Source organism: Odocoileus virginianus, chromosome 10 (assembly GCF_023699985.2).
Source record: "Odocoileus virginianus isolate 20LAN1187 ecotype Illinois chromosome 10, Ovbor_1.2, whole genome shotgun sequence".
Lineage (NCBI taxonomy): Eukaryota > Metazoa > Chordata > Mammalia > Artiodactyla > Cervidae > Odocoileus > Odocoileus virginianus.
The window spans coordinates 59,066,642-59,084,522 of record NC_069683.1 but is presented as its reverse complement, the minus strand read 5'-3'; the positions used below and the strand labels follow the sequence as shown (position 1 = coordinate 59,084,522).

General features: G+C 42.2%; 1 protein-coding gene across 1 annotated transcript in view; it reads left to right on the top strand.

Annotated features, from left to right (window-relative positions):
* The first annotated feature begins 2,516 nt into the window (after positions 1-2,516).
* The window catches only part of GUCY1A2 (guanylate cyclase 1 soluble subunit alpha 2), a 405,388-nt gene continuing 390,023 nt past the window's right edge, over positions 2,517-17,881 (top strand). The window contains exon 1 of the mRNA XM_070473645.1: positions 2,517-2,913. Coding sequence (XP_070329746.1) covers positions 2,614-2,913 — 300 coding nt within the window. The 5' untranslated portion in view covers positions 2,517-2,613. The remainder of the gene's footprint in view (positions 2,914-17,881) is intronic.

Sequence of the window (17,881 nt, the reverse complement as noted above, 5' to 3'; positions counted from 1 at the left end):
AGGAAAGTTATGACCAACCTAGATAGTATATTAAAAAGCAGAGACATTACTTTGCCAACAAAGGTCCATCTAGTCAAGGCTATGGTTTTTCCAGTGGTCATGTATGGATGTGAGAGTTGGACTGTGAAGAAAGCTGAGCGCCGAAAAATTGATGCTTTTGAACTGTGTTGTTGGAGAAGACTCTTGAGAGTCCCTTGGACTGCAAGGAGATCCAACCAGTCCATCCTAAAGGAGATCAGTCCTGGGTGTTCATTGGAAGGACTGATGCTGAAGCTGCAGCTCCAATACTTTGGCCACCTGATGTGAAGAGTTGACTCATTGGAAAAGACCCTGATGCTGGGAGGGATTGGGGGCAGGAGGAGAAGGGGGCAACAGAGGATGAGTTGGCTGGATGGCATCACCGGCTTGATGGACATGAGTTTGAGTAAACTCCGGGAGTTGGTGATAGACGGGGAGGCCTGGCGTGCTGCGATTCATGGGGTCACAAAGAGTCGGACACGACTGAGCGACTGAACTGAACTGAGCAACTGAACTGAACTGAACTGATATATATATACATATATATATACATATATATGTACGTATGTATTTGAAGGGGAGTATGTGTGTGGTAATGTGCAAGTTCATATCTTTAACATCTATTTAAAACCTGATTAAGGCATATCTCTGAATCAATTTGAGGGCATTTTCCCCAAATGTAAAAGGAATCTTCAGACAGCATTTATATTTATTTGGGTTCTCATAAACAAACGGGAAGATTTAGAATTAAAAGCAAATTGAGGTTGTGTTGTAGCAAGGGGTTTTTGTTTTGCCTGTTAGTTTTAAAATAGACACAATCCAGAAACCTATCTGCCTTTACCTTGGAAGAACCTTTGAAAGAAAAACTGCTTTTGCTTTTATGTCTCTACAGAGCGAAAGCCAGAACCTGTCAACTTTTCTTTCCAGGGAAGGGGAATGGTGGGGAGCTTGCTCAGGTGCTTTGCTGCAGAGGGAAGCACAGCCAGGGACCCTTACTTGCCCATCTCAGTGTTAGAACAAGTCCCAGGCTTTCCTGGAGCTAAAAGCAAGCACAATGGGGAGAGGCACTAAGCGCCACTGTTCTTTTGCCAAGAGGCAGGCTTTGGAATGGGGCTTCCCTGGTAGCTCAGTCGGTACAGAATCCACCTGCAAGGAGGGAAACCTCCGTTCGCCCCCTGGGTTGGGAAGATCCCCTGGAGGAGGGCATAGTAACCCACTCCAGTATTCTTGCCTGGAGAATCCCCATGGACAGAGGAGCCTGGCAGGCTACACAGTCCATGGGGTCGCAAAGAGTTGGACACGACCGAGAGACGAAGCATAGCGCAGCCCAAGCTTTGGAATGGAGCAGCTCCACAGCAAACCTGGGAGGCTGTTCTTGGGCTTTGAAAAGTCTTTGTCTCACTCCCCTTGGCTTCCCGAGCAGCATTTGCAGCCTACCCCGAACAGATCGCATATTTGGAGCAAAGCGCCGGGAGAATGAAGGGTAGTGTCATTGCCCGGCTCCTAGGTGGTGGAGTCCGTGGAGGGACTGCGCCTGCAACCGCGGCTGCAGGTGGCCAGCGGAGCTGTCCAGCACCAGCACAGAGGCGGGGGGCCAGGAGCCAGGGCTCGCCCAGCCAGGTCGATGCTCGGCAACAGGGCTCTTGCCCAAGCAGACGCTGTCCTCATTCACTGCCTCTCGGCTCTGGGCTATCTACAAGCCCACGCAGCCTCGGCCGAGGAGGAGAACACCCGTCCTCACCAGCTGCTGCTCCAGCAGGGGGGGGTGGGCCCTCCCCTTCCCTTGTAAGCGACCCCTCGGCCTTTCCCCTTTGGCCTCAGGACTTCCCAAATGAACTCGGAGGGAAAGATCGATGATGGACTCTAAATGATGGACCCCAGTCCCACGCCCTCAGGCTTCCCCGAGGCGGCTGCAAAGGCAGGTGTTCAGTCCCGGCCGGGTGCCCCCCTGTCTCAGGGCCCCCGGGGCCCCGTCTGCTCCTCAGCTGCCTCTTTCGCGAGGAGGTGGGGACGGCGGGAGCTAGGGTGGCGCTCAGAGGACGGCGCCGAAGTGTCCCCGTTGCTCCCGAAACGTGGCGACAGCACAGAGGCAGAGACTTCCAGTGGGTGCGAAGGCGACACGTGACGGCTGCGGAGAGACGGCGCGGAGGAGGGGGCGCGCGGAGGCCGGAGGCGGGCGGCGAGGCGAGGGGAGGCGGGAGGGAAGGGCGGGCGGAGCGGGGGCACCAGGGGCGAGCTGGGCGCGCGGGCGGCGCGAGCCTCTGCCTCCGCGGCCGCGCGGCCACCGCCTCCCCGCCGGGCCGCCCCCGGGCTCGCAGCCTCCCCACGAGTCGGAGAGCGACCGCGGAGACGCGTCCAGGAGCGCGCCGAGGCGGCAGCGGCCGGCGAACGCGGGCCCAGGGCAGCGCGGCGCTGCAAGTTCCCGCCATGAGCAGTCGGCTCCAGAGGCTCCGCGGCTCCGGGGCCGCGCTCCGGGCCAAGCAGCCCTGCCCCATCGCCCCGCGGCCGCAGCGTCCCTAACGCCGCCGGTGCAGCCGCCGCCGCCGCCCGTATCCCCGCCGCCGCTGCCGCCGCGGCCGCCGCAGCGCCGACAGCATGTCTCGGAGGAAGATTTCGTCCGAGTCCTTCAGCTCCCTGGGCTCCGACTATCTGGAGACCAGCCCCGAGGAGGAGGCAGAGTGCCCGTTGTCCAGGCTCTGTTGGAACGGCGGCCGCAGCGCGCCCGGGCCGTTCGAGCCCAGCGCGGCGCTCGTCTCCGCCCGAGCCCCGGCGGCCGGCGCAGCAGCAGCCGCCGCAGTCAGCGCCGCCACGGCCGGGGCCAGGAGAGCGCAGCGCCGCAGGCGGGTCAACCTGGACTCGCTGGGCGAGAGCATCAGCCGTCTGACGGCGCCCTCGGTGAGTAGAGACGGGGGCAGGGCCGAGCCTCGGGAGGAAGGACGCGGACCGGGCAGGTGGGCGCCAGGCTCGTCCCGCCGCGTGCCAAGAGCCCCGCCGCCGGGGGGTGGCGGGGCCTAGCCCGGCCTAGTTCCCGATGACCCCCGGGAAAGACCCGGACTTCGGGCCCTGGTGGAAGGGGGCAGTGGGATACGGGCATGGAGTGAGACTTCACTCCTCCGGGGTTGAGGGGGGGGGCTCCTGATTCAAAGGTCTGTCTGCCCACCTCCAGCATTTGCAACCTCCGTCGTCGCAGTCACCCTGACGGCTCGACGGCTCCTTCTCACCCACCTGTTTTCTTTCCCCCAAACTTTCCCAGGCACTGTGTCTCCTCTCTTCTCCAGCATCCCACAGGAACCCCTACTCCCAGGAAACTCTTCCCCTCTTACCCCCCCCCCCCCGCCCTTGCTCTTAGTATGACCTTCTCTGACATCTTTGAATTCTGCAAGCTAACTGCCTTCATATGTTGCATTCCTTTCTCAGTCTTTAGGGACCGGTTGTCAGATAATTTTTTGAGTTGTCTTTTGATGAAGAGCTCTCTCATCTCTTGTTTTCTCACCACCTAATGTGTTTTTTTCTTGGTCACTGGTCATTTATTGGCTCTATCTTCTTCTGTGGGTAACCCGGGTATTTGGTTTTCTAAACCTCTCTTCTGTTTCTCGCGCCCCTACCTCATCCTTCACTCTCTGTCCGCTGGATTCTTTAGTGCATTCTCTCTCAGTTTTTCAGTTTCCTTATCTTAGGCCCCGAGTACTATCTGTTGAATGAATAATGCCTGCCTAGCTCTAACTTGTGCTCGTTAGGGATGGCTGTGTCATCAGTTCCAGGTGTACTCCAGACTCCCTATGATTCTTGGCATCTTTCCAGAGCACTCTGCCTCCTTCCTGGTCAAGCATTTCAGCTTCTCTTGACTTTTAATCTTTACAGTAATGCCAGAGTTCTGTTTCAGTCTTTCTCAGACTGTGTGAGCTCTGTTTTGAAGGAACTCCATTGCAGACAGAATCCTAAAGAGATTCACTGTTAAACCAAAGCTGCTTTTTATTTGCACCTTGATTGGTTACAAGGATTTCAACTTCGGAAAGCACTTTTAGCTACCCGTCTCAGACTTTTACTTCTTTAAAGTTTTCAAAGTGAATCTGAACAGTGATCTTGTTTGCCTACTCTTGAGTCTCCCTTTTGAAAGTGCTCTTGCAGTTGATGGTGGGAGGGCCTTGAGAAAGAATTGGATCCAGAGAGACTGGGTACTTGTACCAGGCAGTCCTACAAATAGCCTGGGGCTGTTGCCTTAATGGAGTATGGCCTTTTCCTTTGGCAATGAGACTGCTGTTTCAGTCATCTTCCTTTTTTGTGCATTTCCCCTTCAAATACCTTTTTGCCACGTCTTCCATTGATAACCTAGGTACAAAACTCAAAATAGGTTAGCTACTGTTTGCTATTATTAATGCAAATATTTCCCAGGAAGCACACTTTTAGGAACTATTTGATGTTGCAAATTGTTGAACTTAAGCCTTTATAAAAGGAGTCCAGTAATCCTGTGCATATGTAGTTTTGTGTCAGTGCCCAAAGCAACATTTGTGCAATATACTAACTCTTCATTGTAACAGATTCATATCTAATATGATAATTTTACTAAAGATAAGTATTAGATTTTTGTGGGAATTGTTTTATAATTCTGGAAGGTTTTTTTTTTTTCCTAAAAATCAAAATTTACAAATTTTTCAAAAGTTGTGGCAGTGCCTTTGGTAATGCCAATTTAACATAAGACTACTCTCAGTGACTTACATTAGAAATAGAAAAAATAAATTGAATGCTACTATTTATTGCCAAAATAAGAGGGAAGAAACAGTCTCTGACTTTTACCTTTTATAAATATAAAATTTGAATGACTTTGGCTCTTTGCCAGATTAAAAAAACATGTAATCAGGTGTTTAGATAAGAAATTTGAAAATAATTGTGATAATCAGAAATAAGCAACAGCTGTATGTACTTTCCATTCTGTAATTCTTTTCTATTTTGAAAAAGCTTTTTCAACTGTAATGCTGAAAACATATAGGTAAATATAGTGTAACAATTCCAACTTCCTAAGACATGTATGAACCAGTTCTCATTGACTCACCATATCAAGAGTGGACTTGGTAACACAGAACAGTATATTTCAAAGCAGTGACTATTCTGTGTTCTCTACCCCCATTTTCTTTTGTTTGGCAAACTAGAACACTACTTCAAAAAATTACTGTAAATTTGTTCTCCTACGTTGTCAGCATTCTAAACTCCTCTGGAAACACTTATGTCCTATCCGGTGTCCTTTCATTAGAGCTGAACAACTTAAAAACGAATGAACAAGCAAAAGAACCCAAACCCAAAAAACTGAGAATAGCCATTATCAGAGCATTCTTAGATGGAAATTTCTAATTATTTTGAGTTTTGCAAACCTTGCATTGCTATGGAAGCTCTTGTCTTCATAATCGTCTCATTGTGGAATGTTGTCTTGATCACTGGATATTTCTTTCTTTTTTGTGCAGAATAATTTGCAAGTAGGGAAATGGAAATACATTTAATAAATACTATGATATTGCCAAGTAATTCAGCTAGTAATTTCGTCAATGGAATATTCAAACTCAGGTTTTTGATATTTTAAGAGATACTAATAGCTGCATTGATGTTAGCTATACAGGTTATAATGCTTCATAACATTTTAATAATAAAAGTAAATTGAACTGATGAAATTGAAAAAAAAATCCAGAATTTGGGAGACCTGGTTCTCATTCACTGTGCCTTGGATAACTAAATACATATAAATCACTGTGTATATCACTTTTACTATCTAAGATCATTCTTTTCTGTAAATTATTACATTTAAAGCCTCTCCCTGTTCTGGCATTCTATGAAGACAGGTATCATCATGCTTTCAGTGTTATTCAGTCAGTCAGTCACTCAGTCATGTCTGACACTTTGTAACCTCATAGACTGCAGCACACCAGGCTTCCCTGTCCTTCATTATCTCCTAGAGCTTGTCAAACTCATGTCCATTGAATCAGAGATGCCATCCAACAATTTCATCCTCTGTCGTCCCCTTCTCCTCCTGCTTTCAGTCTTTCCCAGCATCCAGGTCTTTACCAATGAGTTGGCTCTTCCCATCAGGTGGCCACAGTATTGGAGCTTCAGCTTCAGCATCAGTCCTTCCAATGAATATTCAGGGTTGATTTCCTTTAGGATTGACTGGTTTGATCTCCTTGCAGTTCAATGGACTCTCGAGAGTTTTCTTCAACACCAGTTAGAAAACAATTCTTTGGGATTCAGCCCTCTTTATGGTCCAACTTTCACATCCATACATGACTCCAACCATAGCTTTGACTATATGGGCCTTTGTTGGCAAAGTGATGTCTCTGCTTTTTTAATATGCTGTCTACGATTTTCATGGCTTTTCTTACAAGGAGTAAGCAGTCTCCATCTGCAGTTGTTTTGGAGCCCAAGAAAATAAAGTCTGTCACTGTTTCCATTTTTTGCCCATCTATTAGCCATGAGGTGATGGGCCTGGATGCCATGATCTTTGTTTTTTGAATGTTAAGTTTTAAGCCAGCTTTTTCACTCTCTTCTTTCACCTTCATCAAGAGGCCCTTTATTTCCTCTTCACTTTCTGCCATTAGGGTGGTGTCATCTGCATATCTGAGGTTATTGGTATTTCTCTTGGCAATCTTGATTCTAGCTTGAGCTTCATCTAGCCCAGCATTTTGGGTGTAAGTTAAGTAAGTTTTAAGTTAAATAAGCATGTAAGTTAAATAAGTTTTCAATAAACTCTCACAGTGGCATATGAAATAAAAAGCAAGGACATATGAGTTTTAAAACTGAGGAAAGTAGATTATTTTCTCAAGTAGGGGCATCAAAGTACTATTTTTTCCAATTAGTTATTAAAAAATATTTGAGGGTCTGCTATGTGGCAAGTATTATGCAAAGCGTTGGTGATACAATTGTCAAATAAAACTTTCCCATTCTTCAACCTCATGAAACTTTAATTATAGCTTTTATTCTAAGTAAACTGTATTGAGGGAACATATAAGAACTCCAGTTGCTGCGGAGATATTTAGGGGAAGTTTTATCCTCCACTTTGGTTGGTTTTGTTCACTGCAGATCTCTGGGGGTGCAGCCATAAAGAGAAAAATAATCCTTAAGATCTGGTATAAATCACTTATTATGTTATTTATTTCGCAATAATTTACTTGGGAACACATACAAAGAAACAGCTGGGACTTTTTGCATCAAGGGTAAATTTGGGATCTCATTTTATTTTCATTTTATTTTTATGAATGATGATTGCTTAGACACCTATCACTTTGACCTCAGTTTTGGGTTTGCTAATGTCAGCCTACCAGTGAAGATACTCTCAGAAATCACCTGGGGGCACGGCTTTCTTAGATCTCTTGTCTGAGCACTACTAGCTGTTAAAACATTTGTTTGTATGCTCACTTGCTCAGTCATGTCCAACTCTTTGTGACCCCAGGCACTGCAGCCCTCCAGGCACATTACAGGTGGCTTTGAAGACTTCCGAAGCTATAGATAGCAGAATGACAGGAAGAAAGGTAACAGAATTGCACGGATGGCATGTAAGGGGAGGAAAGCTACTTACATAAGAATTAGTCCAAGAAGTAAAGAACAGCGAGGAAAGAAAGAGGAAGGGAAGCTTGAATTTAAGTAGCAAAAAAGCAAAATTGTTTTTGGAAAGGAAATTTTATTGATATATGCCAATGAAAAATTGAAAGAGCATAAAAAATACATATTTAGCCTCTCACTAAATAAAATGAACTCTGTGATGTATAAGGCCTTAAATAAAACCTTAGAAGTTGTAAGTGTAACTAACATGTAAATCATGAAAAGTATATAAAATATATTTGTGAGGTAAGATATTTGACATATTTATGTGTTTTAATTGGAATTTTAAGATTTTGAAGTTAATATGGGTTGTAAACTTCTGAGCAATAGATTCATTAAAATTAAAAATTAAACAAAATTTCTAGCAGTTTAATGCTTTCACTTTTGTATAAATTAGATACTACAATCTGAAATCAGAATTTAATGGCCTTTTCTGTTTCTGTAGAAATATTTCAATATTCTATTTTCTATTTCTATTACTTTTCTCTACTTCATCCCTAGTCATCAGAAATAACATGGCAGAGTTGAAAGTACAAGCATGTGTTTTTTGACAGACAATCTGAATAACTCCTTTCTGAGCCCGTTACTGTATCTAAGACCCTGGGAGAGCCAACTCCTACCTTCTCAGAGCCTTAGTTTTCTATTTTGTGATGTAGGAATCATGACTACCTTATAGCTGTGTTGTGAAAGAGGAGGAATATTTCTTGTAAAATTTCTTGAACTTGATAAATGATAGTTACAAGCTGCAATTCATTAACTTCAGTCAAATTTAAATGCCTCCAAATGATCTATAATTTTTTGTTTTTTCTCAGTAACTTACTTATGAGTGTATGAGTGCTGTGACTATAGCCTGTAAAGGCTCCTCTCTTCATGGGATTCTCCAGGCAAGAATACTGGATTGGGTTGCCATGTTCTCTTCCAGGGGATCTTCCTGACATAGGGATTGAACCCGCATCTCTTTTGTCTCCTGCGTTGGCAGGCAGATTCTTCACCACTAGTGCCGCCTGGGAAGACCTTACTTATTAATAATCTTACTAAAAAAGGCTTCCCTGGTGGCTCAGCAGTAAAGAAATGGAAAACCACTCCAGTATTCTTGGGATTTCTCAGAAGAGCCTGGCATCCTGGGGTCCCAAAGTCAGACATGACTTAGTGACTAAACAATAATAACAACCTTATTAAAAGAGTTCATAAGTCAACTGATGACATGTACCTAAAAGAATTGATAAGGTGTAAATTTTATTGGCATTGCCCAGTCTATCCATTAAAAAATTAAAAGTGGGGCCCATTTTTGGCTCCCTGGCTATGACTCATGTGAGTACATAAAATGTGTAATCCTCACAGATTCAAAACTTTCTGTCAAACTGTTGAATGTTATGTGGCAGTGTGACTACCATTACTATAAATTCCATAAAAATACTGCAACATATGTATTTGGTAGAATATAGGTATTTCAATGCAAATTATTTTTAACTTAGGAAAAATCATTAGCTGAAAAAAAAAATTGTTTATTTCACTTGCCTGAGAATGTCAAGAGTTCCCCATCCACTGCATTCAAAATAATTTGTATGTATGTTCAAAGACTTAGCCTGTGAGATACAACAGTGACCCAACTAATACCTTTTATGTTTTGTGTAAGGCACTTTATTCTACCAGCTCAGTTGTTGGACCTTCATTTCAAAGATAAATTTTGACTATGGGAAATGATATCAGTGATTATTAGTTTGTGAGTAGCGGTAACGTAATTATATAATCATTTTTACTATATAGTTTATCTACCTTGAAGTACTCTGAGGTGTGTGAGAGGGGTTGCTATTGTTTTCAGTTGCTGAGCTGTGTCCAACTCTACAACCTCCGTGGAGTGCAGCTTTTCAGGCTTTCCTTCCTTCTTTTTCACACTCATCAAGAGGCTCTTTAGTTCCTCTTCACTTTCTGCCATTAGGTGGTGTCATCTGCATATGTGAGATTGTAGATATTCCTCCTGGCAATCTTGATTCCAGCTTGTGCTTCATCCAGCCCAGCATTTTGCACAAGGTATTTTGCTTTTTCTATGATCCAATGGATGTTGGCAATTAAGTCTCTGGTTCTCTGCCTTTTTTAAATCCAGCTTGTACATCTGGAAGTTCTTTGTTCACGTACCATTGAAGCCTAGCTGGAAGAATTTTGAGCATTACCTTGCTAGCATGTGAAATGAGTGCAATTGTGTGGTAGTCTGAACATTCTTTGGCATTGCCCTTCTTTGGGATTGGAATGAAAACTGACCTTTTCTAGTACTGTGGCAATTGCTGAGTTTTCCAGATTTGCTGGCATATGAGTGTAGCACTTTAAAGTGAAGTGAAGTGAAGTCGCTCAGTCATGTCTGACTCTCTGCGACGCCATGGACTGTAGCCTACCACACTCCTCCATCCATGGGATTTTCCAGGCAAGAGGACTGGAGTGGGGTGCCTTTTCCTTCTCCAGAGGATCTTCCCGACCCAGGGATCGCATTGTGGGCAGACGCTTTACCATCTGAGCCACCAGGGCACTTTAACAGCATCATATTTTAGATTTATAAATAGATTTATAAATGGATTTATAAATAGCTCAGCTAGAATTCCATCACCTCCACTAGCTTTGTTTTTAGTAATGCTTCCTAAGGCCTACTTGGCTTCACATTCCAGAATGTCAGGTAAGTGACCAAACCATTGTGATTATCTGAGTCATTAAGACCTTTTTTTGTACAGTTCTTCTGTGTATTCTTGCCACTCATCTTAGTCTCTTCTGCTTGTGTTAGATCCTTGCTGTTTCTGTCCTTTAGTATGTTCATCTTTGCATGATATGCTCCCTTAGTATTGCTAATTTTCTTGAAGAGATCTCTAGTTTTCCCCATTCTATTGTATTCCTCTATTTCTTTGCATTGTTCACTCAAGAAGGCTTTCTTATCTCTCCTTGCTATTCTTTGGAACTCTGCATTCAATTGGGTATATCTTTCCCTTTCTCCTTTGCCTTTTGCTTCTCTTCTTTCTAAGCTATTTGTAAGACTTCCTTAGATAAACATTTTGCCTTGTTTCATTTCCTTCTTGGGGATGGTTTTGGTCACCGCTTCCCGTACAATGCAGTGAACCTCTGTCCATAGTTCTTCAGGCACTCTGTCTGTCAAATCTAATCCGTTGAATCTATTTGTCACTTCCACTGTATAATCATAAGGGATTGGATTTGGGTTGTAACTGAATGGCCCAGGGGTTTTACCTACTTTCTTCAACTTAAATCTGAATTTTGAAATGAGCTCATGATCTGAGTGGCAGTCAGCTCCAAATCTTGTGTTTGCTAACTATATAGAGCTTCTCCATCTTTGGTTGCAAAGAATGTAATCAATCTGCTTTTGGTATTGACCATCTGTTGATGTCTATGTGTAGAGTCAACTCTTGTTGTTGGAAGAGGGTGTTTGCTATGCCCAGTGTATTCTCTTGGCCAAACTCTGTTAGCTTTTCCTTGCTTCATTTTGTACTCCAAGGTCAATCTTACCTGTTACTCCAGGTATCTCTTAACGTTTTACTTTTGCATTCTAATCCTCTATGATGAAAATGACATCTTTTTTTGGGTGTTAGTTCTAGAAGGTCTTACAGGTCTTCATACAACTGTTCAGCTTCAGCTAATGTGGCATCAGTGGTTGGGGCATAGACTTGGATTGCTATGATATTGAATGGTTTGCTTTGGAATTGAACAGAGATCATCTGTCATTTTTGAGATTGCAACCAACTACTCCATTTCAGACTCTTTTGTTGACTATGAGGGCTACTCCATTTCTTCTAAAAGATTCTTGCCCGCATTAATAGGTAAGATGATAATGATATTCAGATGATAGTGGTCATCTGAATTAAATTCACCCATTCCAGTCCTTTTTAGTTCACTGATGCCTAAAATGTCGATGTTTACTCTTGCCATCTGCTGTTTGACCACGTCCAGTTTACCTTGATTCATGGACCAGGTTCCTGTGCAATATTGCTCTTTACAGCATCGGACTTTACTTGTACCACCAGACACACCCACAACTAGGCAGAGTTAACTCTAGTTGCAGCTTCTTGTTGCTGTGGCAAAGCCCTCAGTAGTTGCAATGCATGGGCTCTAGAATGTGCAGGCTTTAGTAGTTGTTGAGTATGGGCCTAATTGCCCGACAGTACATGTAGTGTTCCTGGACCAGGGAGGGATCAAACCTATTTCCCTGCATTGGCAGACAGATTCTCTACCACTGGACAACCAGGGAAGTCCTTTTTTGTTTTATCTTGTTGCCTTTGTCATATGGAGCTGAAGGTAAAATTTTTTTTAAAAAAAACCTACATGTTTTTTTGAATATGGTAGTAAAATTAGGGGTTATCTCTAGATATAAACACTGTTTACTGTGAATTTCACACACATCTAGGAAGAAAAAAATTATGTGGCATAAGTAGGGAAAATATTTACAAGAGCTGGCTAGGCCTTTAAGGACTACACCTTCTTTGCAGGCCTGTATTTGATGCATAAACCAATGGTTAGGTCAAAAGTCAAAGTTCTGCTATTTAAATTCTGCCTCATTTCAATGCTCTTATTTTTATCTTGCATTTAGTATGGTATGTGATACTTAATGGATTTTCAGTTAAATGTTCAGAATAAGTGAAAGATGTTCTTGTTTAAGAATTAGTATTATATTAATAATTTATTAATATTATTGTTGTTTATCCAATTATAGTTATTTCTCTTTTGTTTAATTTTTTCCTGTGTTATGTTTGGTTCAATCAAACAAAATAGATTTCATACCTGATCTCTGAGAGATAGTTTCACGTATGCAAACCTGTTTGAATTTTACTTACTCTTGCCTTTTAAAGCAAAACTTCAGAATGAAGTTGTGCTAAAAAGAAAGAAAATGGAAAAGTATCCCTCTGCTATAGCTCCTTGAGAGGCCCATTTATATTTTAAGAAATTAGGTAAATGTAACAACTCTCCCAGTCTCCTGTAGAAGTCTGCTTATATTTTCTGTACAGCTCTCTTTCTGGTGGGAAATGTTTGTCAGTAAGTGGGCTGCTGTCACCAAAAATGCGTTGTTAGACAGAGTGAAAAAACCTTGCTCCTTAAATATCACTTCAGGACAGGATCTGAAGATCTAGACTTATGTGCTGTAAGCTCAGAGCATCTCATAAAATTGAAAATTTCAGCGTAGAGTGATTTAGGAAGTAGGGGAGCCGGAAATATCTTGGAAGACTGGAGATTTGTTATGGCTGTTTGGTGGAACCAAGAAAGAGTGAACATTCTTATAAATAGAACAGTGAGAAATCACTTCCTGCCTAGGCTTTATTTGGGGTTTATTAAACAGTTCTTCATTTGAGCTAGAGGTTATCAAACATCAGTGAACAAAAGAAATACCTAAAAACAGTGGTTGGAATGCAGATTACTGGGCTTCTTCCTCACTGGGCCTGTTGTTTTTTTCACCTGTTTTTTTTTTTTTTTTTTTGGTTATCTAAATGTAGTTGATTTACAATCTTGTGCTGATTTTTGCTGTACAGAAAAGTAATTCAGTTATGTATACATGCCCTTTTTTCTATTCTTCCCCATTATGGTTTATCATAGGATATTGAATATAGTTCACTGTGCTATACAGTAGGACCTTGTTTATCCATTCTGTATATACTAGTTTCCAATCCTAAAGAAAGGCAATGCCAAAGAATGTTCAAACTACCACACAATTGCACTCATTCACACACTAGCAGGGTAATGCTCAAAATTCTCCAAGCCAGATTTCAACAGTGTGTGAAATGTGAATGTCCAGATGCTCAAGCTGAATTTAGAAAAGGCAGAGGAACCAGAGATCAAATTGCTAACATCTGCCGGACCATAGGAAAAACAAGAGAATTCCAGAAAAACATCTACTTCTGCTTTATTGACTATGCCAAAGCCTTTGACTGTGTGGATCACAACAAATTGTGGAAAATTCTTCAAGAGATGAGAATACCAGACCACCTTACCTGTCTCCTGAGAAATCTGTATGCAAGTCAACAAGCAACAGTTAGAACCAGACATGGAACAGACTGGTTCCAAATTGTGAAAGGAGTATGTCAAGGTTGTATCTTGTCACCCTGCTTATTTAACTTAAATGCAGAGTACATCATGCAAAATGCTGGGCTGGATGAAGCACAAGCTGGAATCAAGATTACTGGGAGAAATATCAATAACTTCAGATACGCAGATGACACCATTCTTATGACAGAAAGTGGAGAGGAACTAAAGAGCCTCTTGATGAAAGTGAAAGAGAAGAGTGAAAAAGCTGGCTTAAAACTCAACACTCAAAAAGCTAAGATCATGGCATCCAGTCCCATCACTTCATGGCTAATAGATGGACAAAAAATGGAAATAGTGACAAGCTTTATTTTCTTGGGCTCCAAAATCACCACAAACGGTGACTACAGCCAGGAAATTCAAAGATAATTGCTCCTTGGAGAAAGTTATGAACAACCTAGACAGCATATTAAAAAGCAGAGACATTACTTTGCCAACAAAGGTCTGTCTAGTCAAAGCTATGGTTTTTCCAGTAGTCATGTATGGATGTGAGAGTTGGACTATAAAGAAAGTTGAGTGCCGAAGAACTGATGCTTTTGAACTGTGTTGTTGGAGAAGACTCTTGAGAGTCCCTTGGACTGCAAGGAGATTGAACCAGTCTATCCTAAAGAAAATCAATCCTGAGTATTCATTGGAAGGACAGATGCTGAAACTGAAATTCCAATACTTTGGCCACCTGATGCGAAGAACTGACTCACTAGAAAAGACCCTGATGCTGGGAAAGATTGAAGGTGGGAGGAGAAGGGGATGACAGAGGATGAGATGGTTGGATGGCATCACCAACTCGATGGACATGAGTTTGAGTAAATTCAGGGAGTTGGTGATGGACAGGAAAGCCTGACGTGCTGCAGTCCATGGGGTTGCAAAGAGTCGGACACGACTGAGCAACTGAACTGAACTAAACTGGTGGACAGGACTTTGCTTAGTAAAGCTTTAATTCAAATTTCTGCTGATGGGTGGGGTGCACTCCCTCCCTGGAGTTGTTTGGCCTGAGGTGACCTGTGGTGAGCCCCTGGTGACCCTCACCTCTACAGGATACCCTCCAACAGTAGCTGGTAGTTTTGGTTCAGTCACCTGTGGGGGCCCTGCTCCTTTCCTCTGGATGTTGGTATGCACAAGATATTGTTTGTGCCCTCCAAGACTGGAGTCTTTGTTTCCCCCAGTCCTATGGAAGACCTATAATAAAATCATGCTGGCCTTGAAGGCCAGAGTCCCTGGAGATTCAGTTCCTTTGTCTGATCCCCAGGCTGGGAAGCCTGATGTGGGGTTCAGAACCTTCATAGCAGTGGGAGAACTTCTTTGGTATTATTGTTCTCCAGTTTGTGGGTCACCCATCCAGCAGGTATGGGATTTGACTTTATCGTGATTGCGCCCCTCCTATGATCTTGCTACAGCTTCTTTGTCTTTGGACGTGAAGTATCTTTTGTTGGTGGGTTCCAGGGTCCTCCTGTTGATGGTTGTTCAACAACTAGTTGCAATTTTGGTGTTCTTGCAGGAGGAGATGAATACACATTCTTCTACTCTGCCATCTTGAACTGGTGCTTATATCTTTTTGAATTATAGTTTTTGTTTGGGTATGTGCCCTGGAGTGGGAATGTTGGATCAAATGGCAACTCCAAATTTTAGTTTTCTGAGGAACCTCCATAGTGTTTTACATCCCCCCCCAACTCCCCGCCCCGAACAATGTAGGAGGATTCCATTTTCTCCACACCCTCTCTAGCATTTGTTTTAATGATGGCCATTCCCACTGCTCTGAGGTGGTATCTCACTGTAGTTTTTATTTGCATTTTCCTAATCATTGGGCTTCCCAGATGGTGTTAGTGGAACCAGCCTGCCAATGCAGGAGACATAAGAGACACAGGTTTGATCCCTGGGTTCAGGAAGATCCCCTGAAGAAGGGTGATGTTGAGCATTGTTTCATATACTAATTGGCCATCTGTATGTTATTTTTGGAGAGATGTCTGTAGGTCTTTTGCCCATTTTTTGGACTAAGTTATTTGTTTTTTCAGTTGTTGAATTTTATGAGCTGTTTGTATATTTTGAAAATTAAGCCCTTGTCAGTAGCATCATAAATATTTCTCATTCTGCAGGTTGTCTTTTTGTTTTGTTTATGGTTTCCTTTGCTGTGCAGTAGCTTGTATGTTTCATTAGGTGCCCCCCACACCTGCCCTGCTTTTGGCTTTCATTTCTATTGCCTTGGGAGAATGATCTAAGAAAACATTGGTACTATTGATGTCAGAAAATGTTTTGCCTTTGTTTTCTTCTAGGAGTTGTATGATGTCATGTTTTATATTTAAGTTTTTAAGCCTTTGGTGTGTGTGTGTTCTGACTTCATTTATTGATATGAAGGTGTCCAACTTTCCCAACACCACTTGCTAAAGAGACTGTCTTTTTCACATTGTATATTCTTGCCTCCTTTATTGAAGATTAATTGACCATAAATGTCTGTGTATTTGAGGCTCTTTATTCCATTGTTCCATATGCCTGTTTTTGTGCAAATACTGTGCTGTTTTGACTCTTGTAGCTTTGTATTATTGTCTGAAGTCTGGGGAGGGTTATGCCTCCAGCTTTGGTTTTTCCTCACAGTTGGTTTCGCAATTCTGGGTCTTTAATGGCTCCATATAAACTTTAGGGTTATTTGTTCCACTTATGCAAAAAATGTCATGGGTAATGTGATAGGGACCACATTAACTCTATAGATTGCTTTGGCTAGTATGGCCATTTAAATAATGTTAATTATTTCAATCCAAGAACATGAGATAGCTTTCCATTTCTTTAAGTCATCCCCATTTTCCTTTGTTAATGTTTTATAGCTCTCAGTGAGTCTTTCACCTCCTTGGTCAGATTTATTCCTATGTATTTTATTTTTGGACTCAATCTTAAAAGTTTTTTGTTTTGTTTAAGATGGTGATAGAACAGAATTTAATTTCAAGTTTTTAAATTTAATTTCAAAAATTTTAATTTCAAGAATATTACATTTTAAAAATAATTCTGTAGCTCTTTTCTTAAGCTTAGGGTAGCCAGAATGGCCTATTTTTTTTCATTCAGTTTTTTAAAATTAAATTTATTATTTTATTGAAGGATTACAGAATTTTGTTGTTTTCTGTCAAACCTCAGAATGAATTAGCCATAGGTACACATACATCCCCTCCCTTCTGAACCTCCCTCCCATCTCCCTCCCTATCCCACCCCTCTAGATTGATACAGAGCCCCTGTTTGAGTTTCCTGAGCCATACGGCAAATTCCTGTTGGCTATCTATCTTACGTATGGTAATGTAAGTTTCCATGTTACTCTTTCCATACATCTCACCCTCTCCTCCCCTCTCCCCATGTCCATAAGTCTGTTCTCTATGTCTGTTTCTCCATTGCTGCCCTTCAAAAACATTCATCGGTAGCATTTTTCTAGATTCTGTATATATGCATTAGAATATGATAATTTATCTTTCTCTTTCTGACTTACTTCACTCCGTATAATAGGTCCTAGGTTCATCCACCTCATTAGAACTGACTCAAATGCATTCCTTTTATAGCTGAATAATGTTCCACTGTGTATATGTACCAAAACTTCTTTATCCATTCATCTCTTGATGGACATCTAGGTTGCTTCCATGTTCTAGCTACTGTAAATAGTGCTGCAGTGAACAGTGGCATATATGTGTCTTTTTCAATTTTGATTTCCTCGGGTATTTGCCTAGGAGTGGGATTGCTGGGTCATGTGATGGTTTTTTCCCTAGTTTTTAAAGTAATCTCCATACCATCTTTCATAGTGGCTGTGTCAATTTACATTCCCACCAACAGTGCGAGAGTGTTCCCTTTTCTCCACACCCTCTCCAGCATTTATTGTTTGTGGACTTTTTGATGATGGTCATTCTGACCTGTATGAGGTGATATCTCATTGTAGTTTTGAATGCATTTCTCTAATAATGAGTGATGTTGAGCATCTTTTCATATGTTTGTTAGCCATCTTTAGAGAAATGTCTGTTTAGGTCTTTTCCCCTCTTTTTGATTGGGTTCTTTGTTTTTCTGGTGTTGAGTTGTATGGGCTGCTTGTATATTTTAGACATTAATCTTTTGTCAGTTATTTCATTTGCTATTATATTCTCCAATTTTAAGGTTGCTTATGGTTTCCTTTGCTGTGCAAAAGCTTTTAAGTTTAAACAGTTTCACTTTAGTAAAACTGTTTATTTTAGTTTTTATTTCCATTACTCTAGGAGGTGGG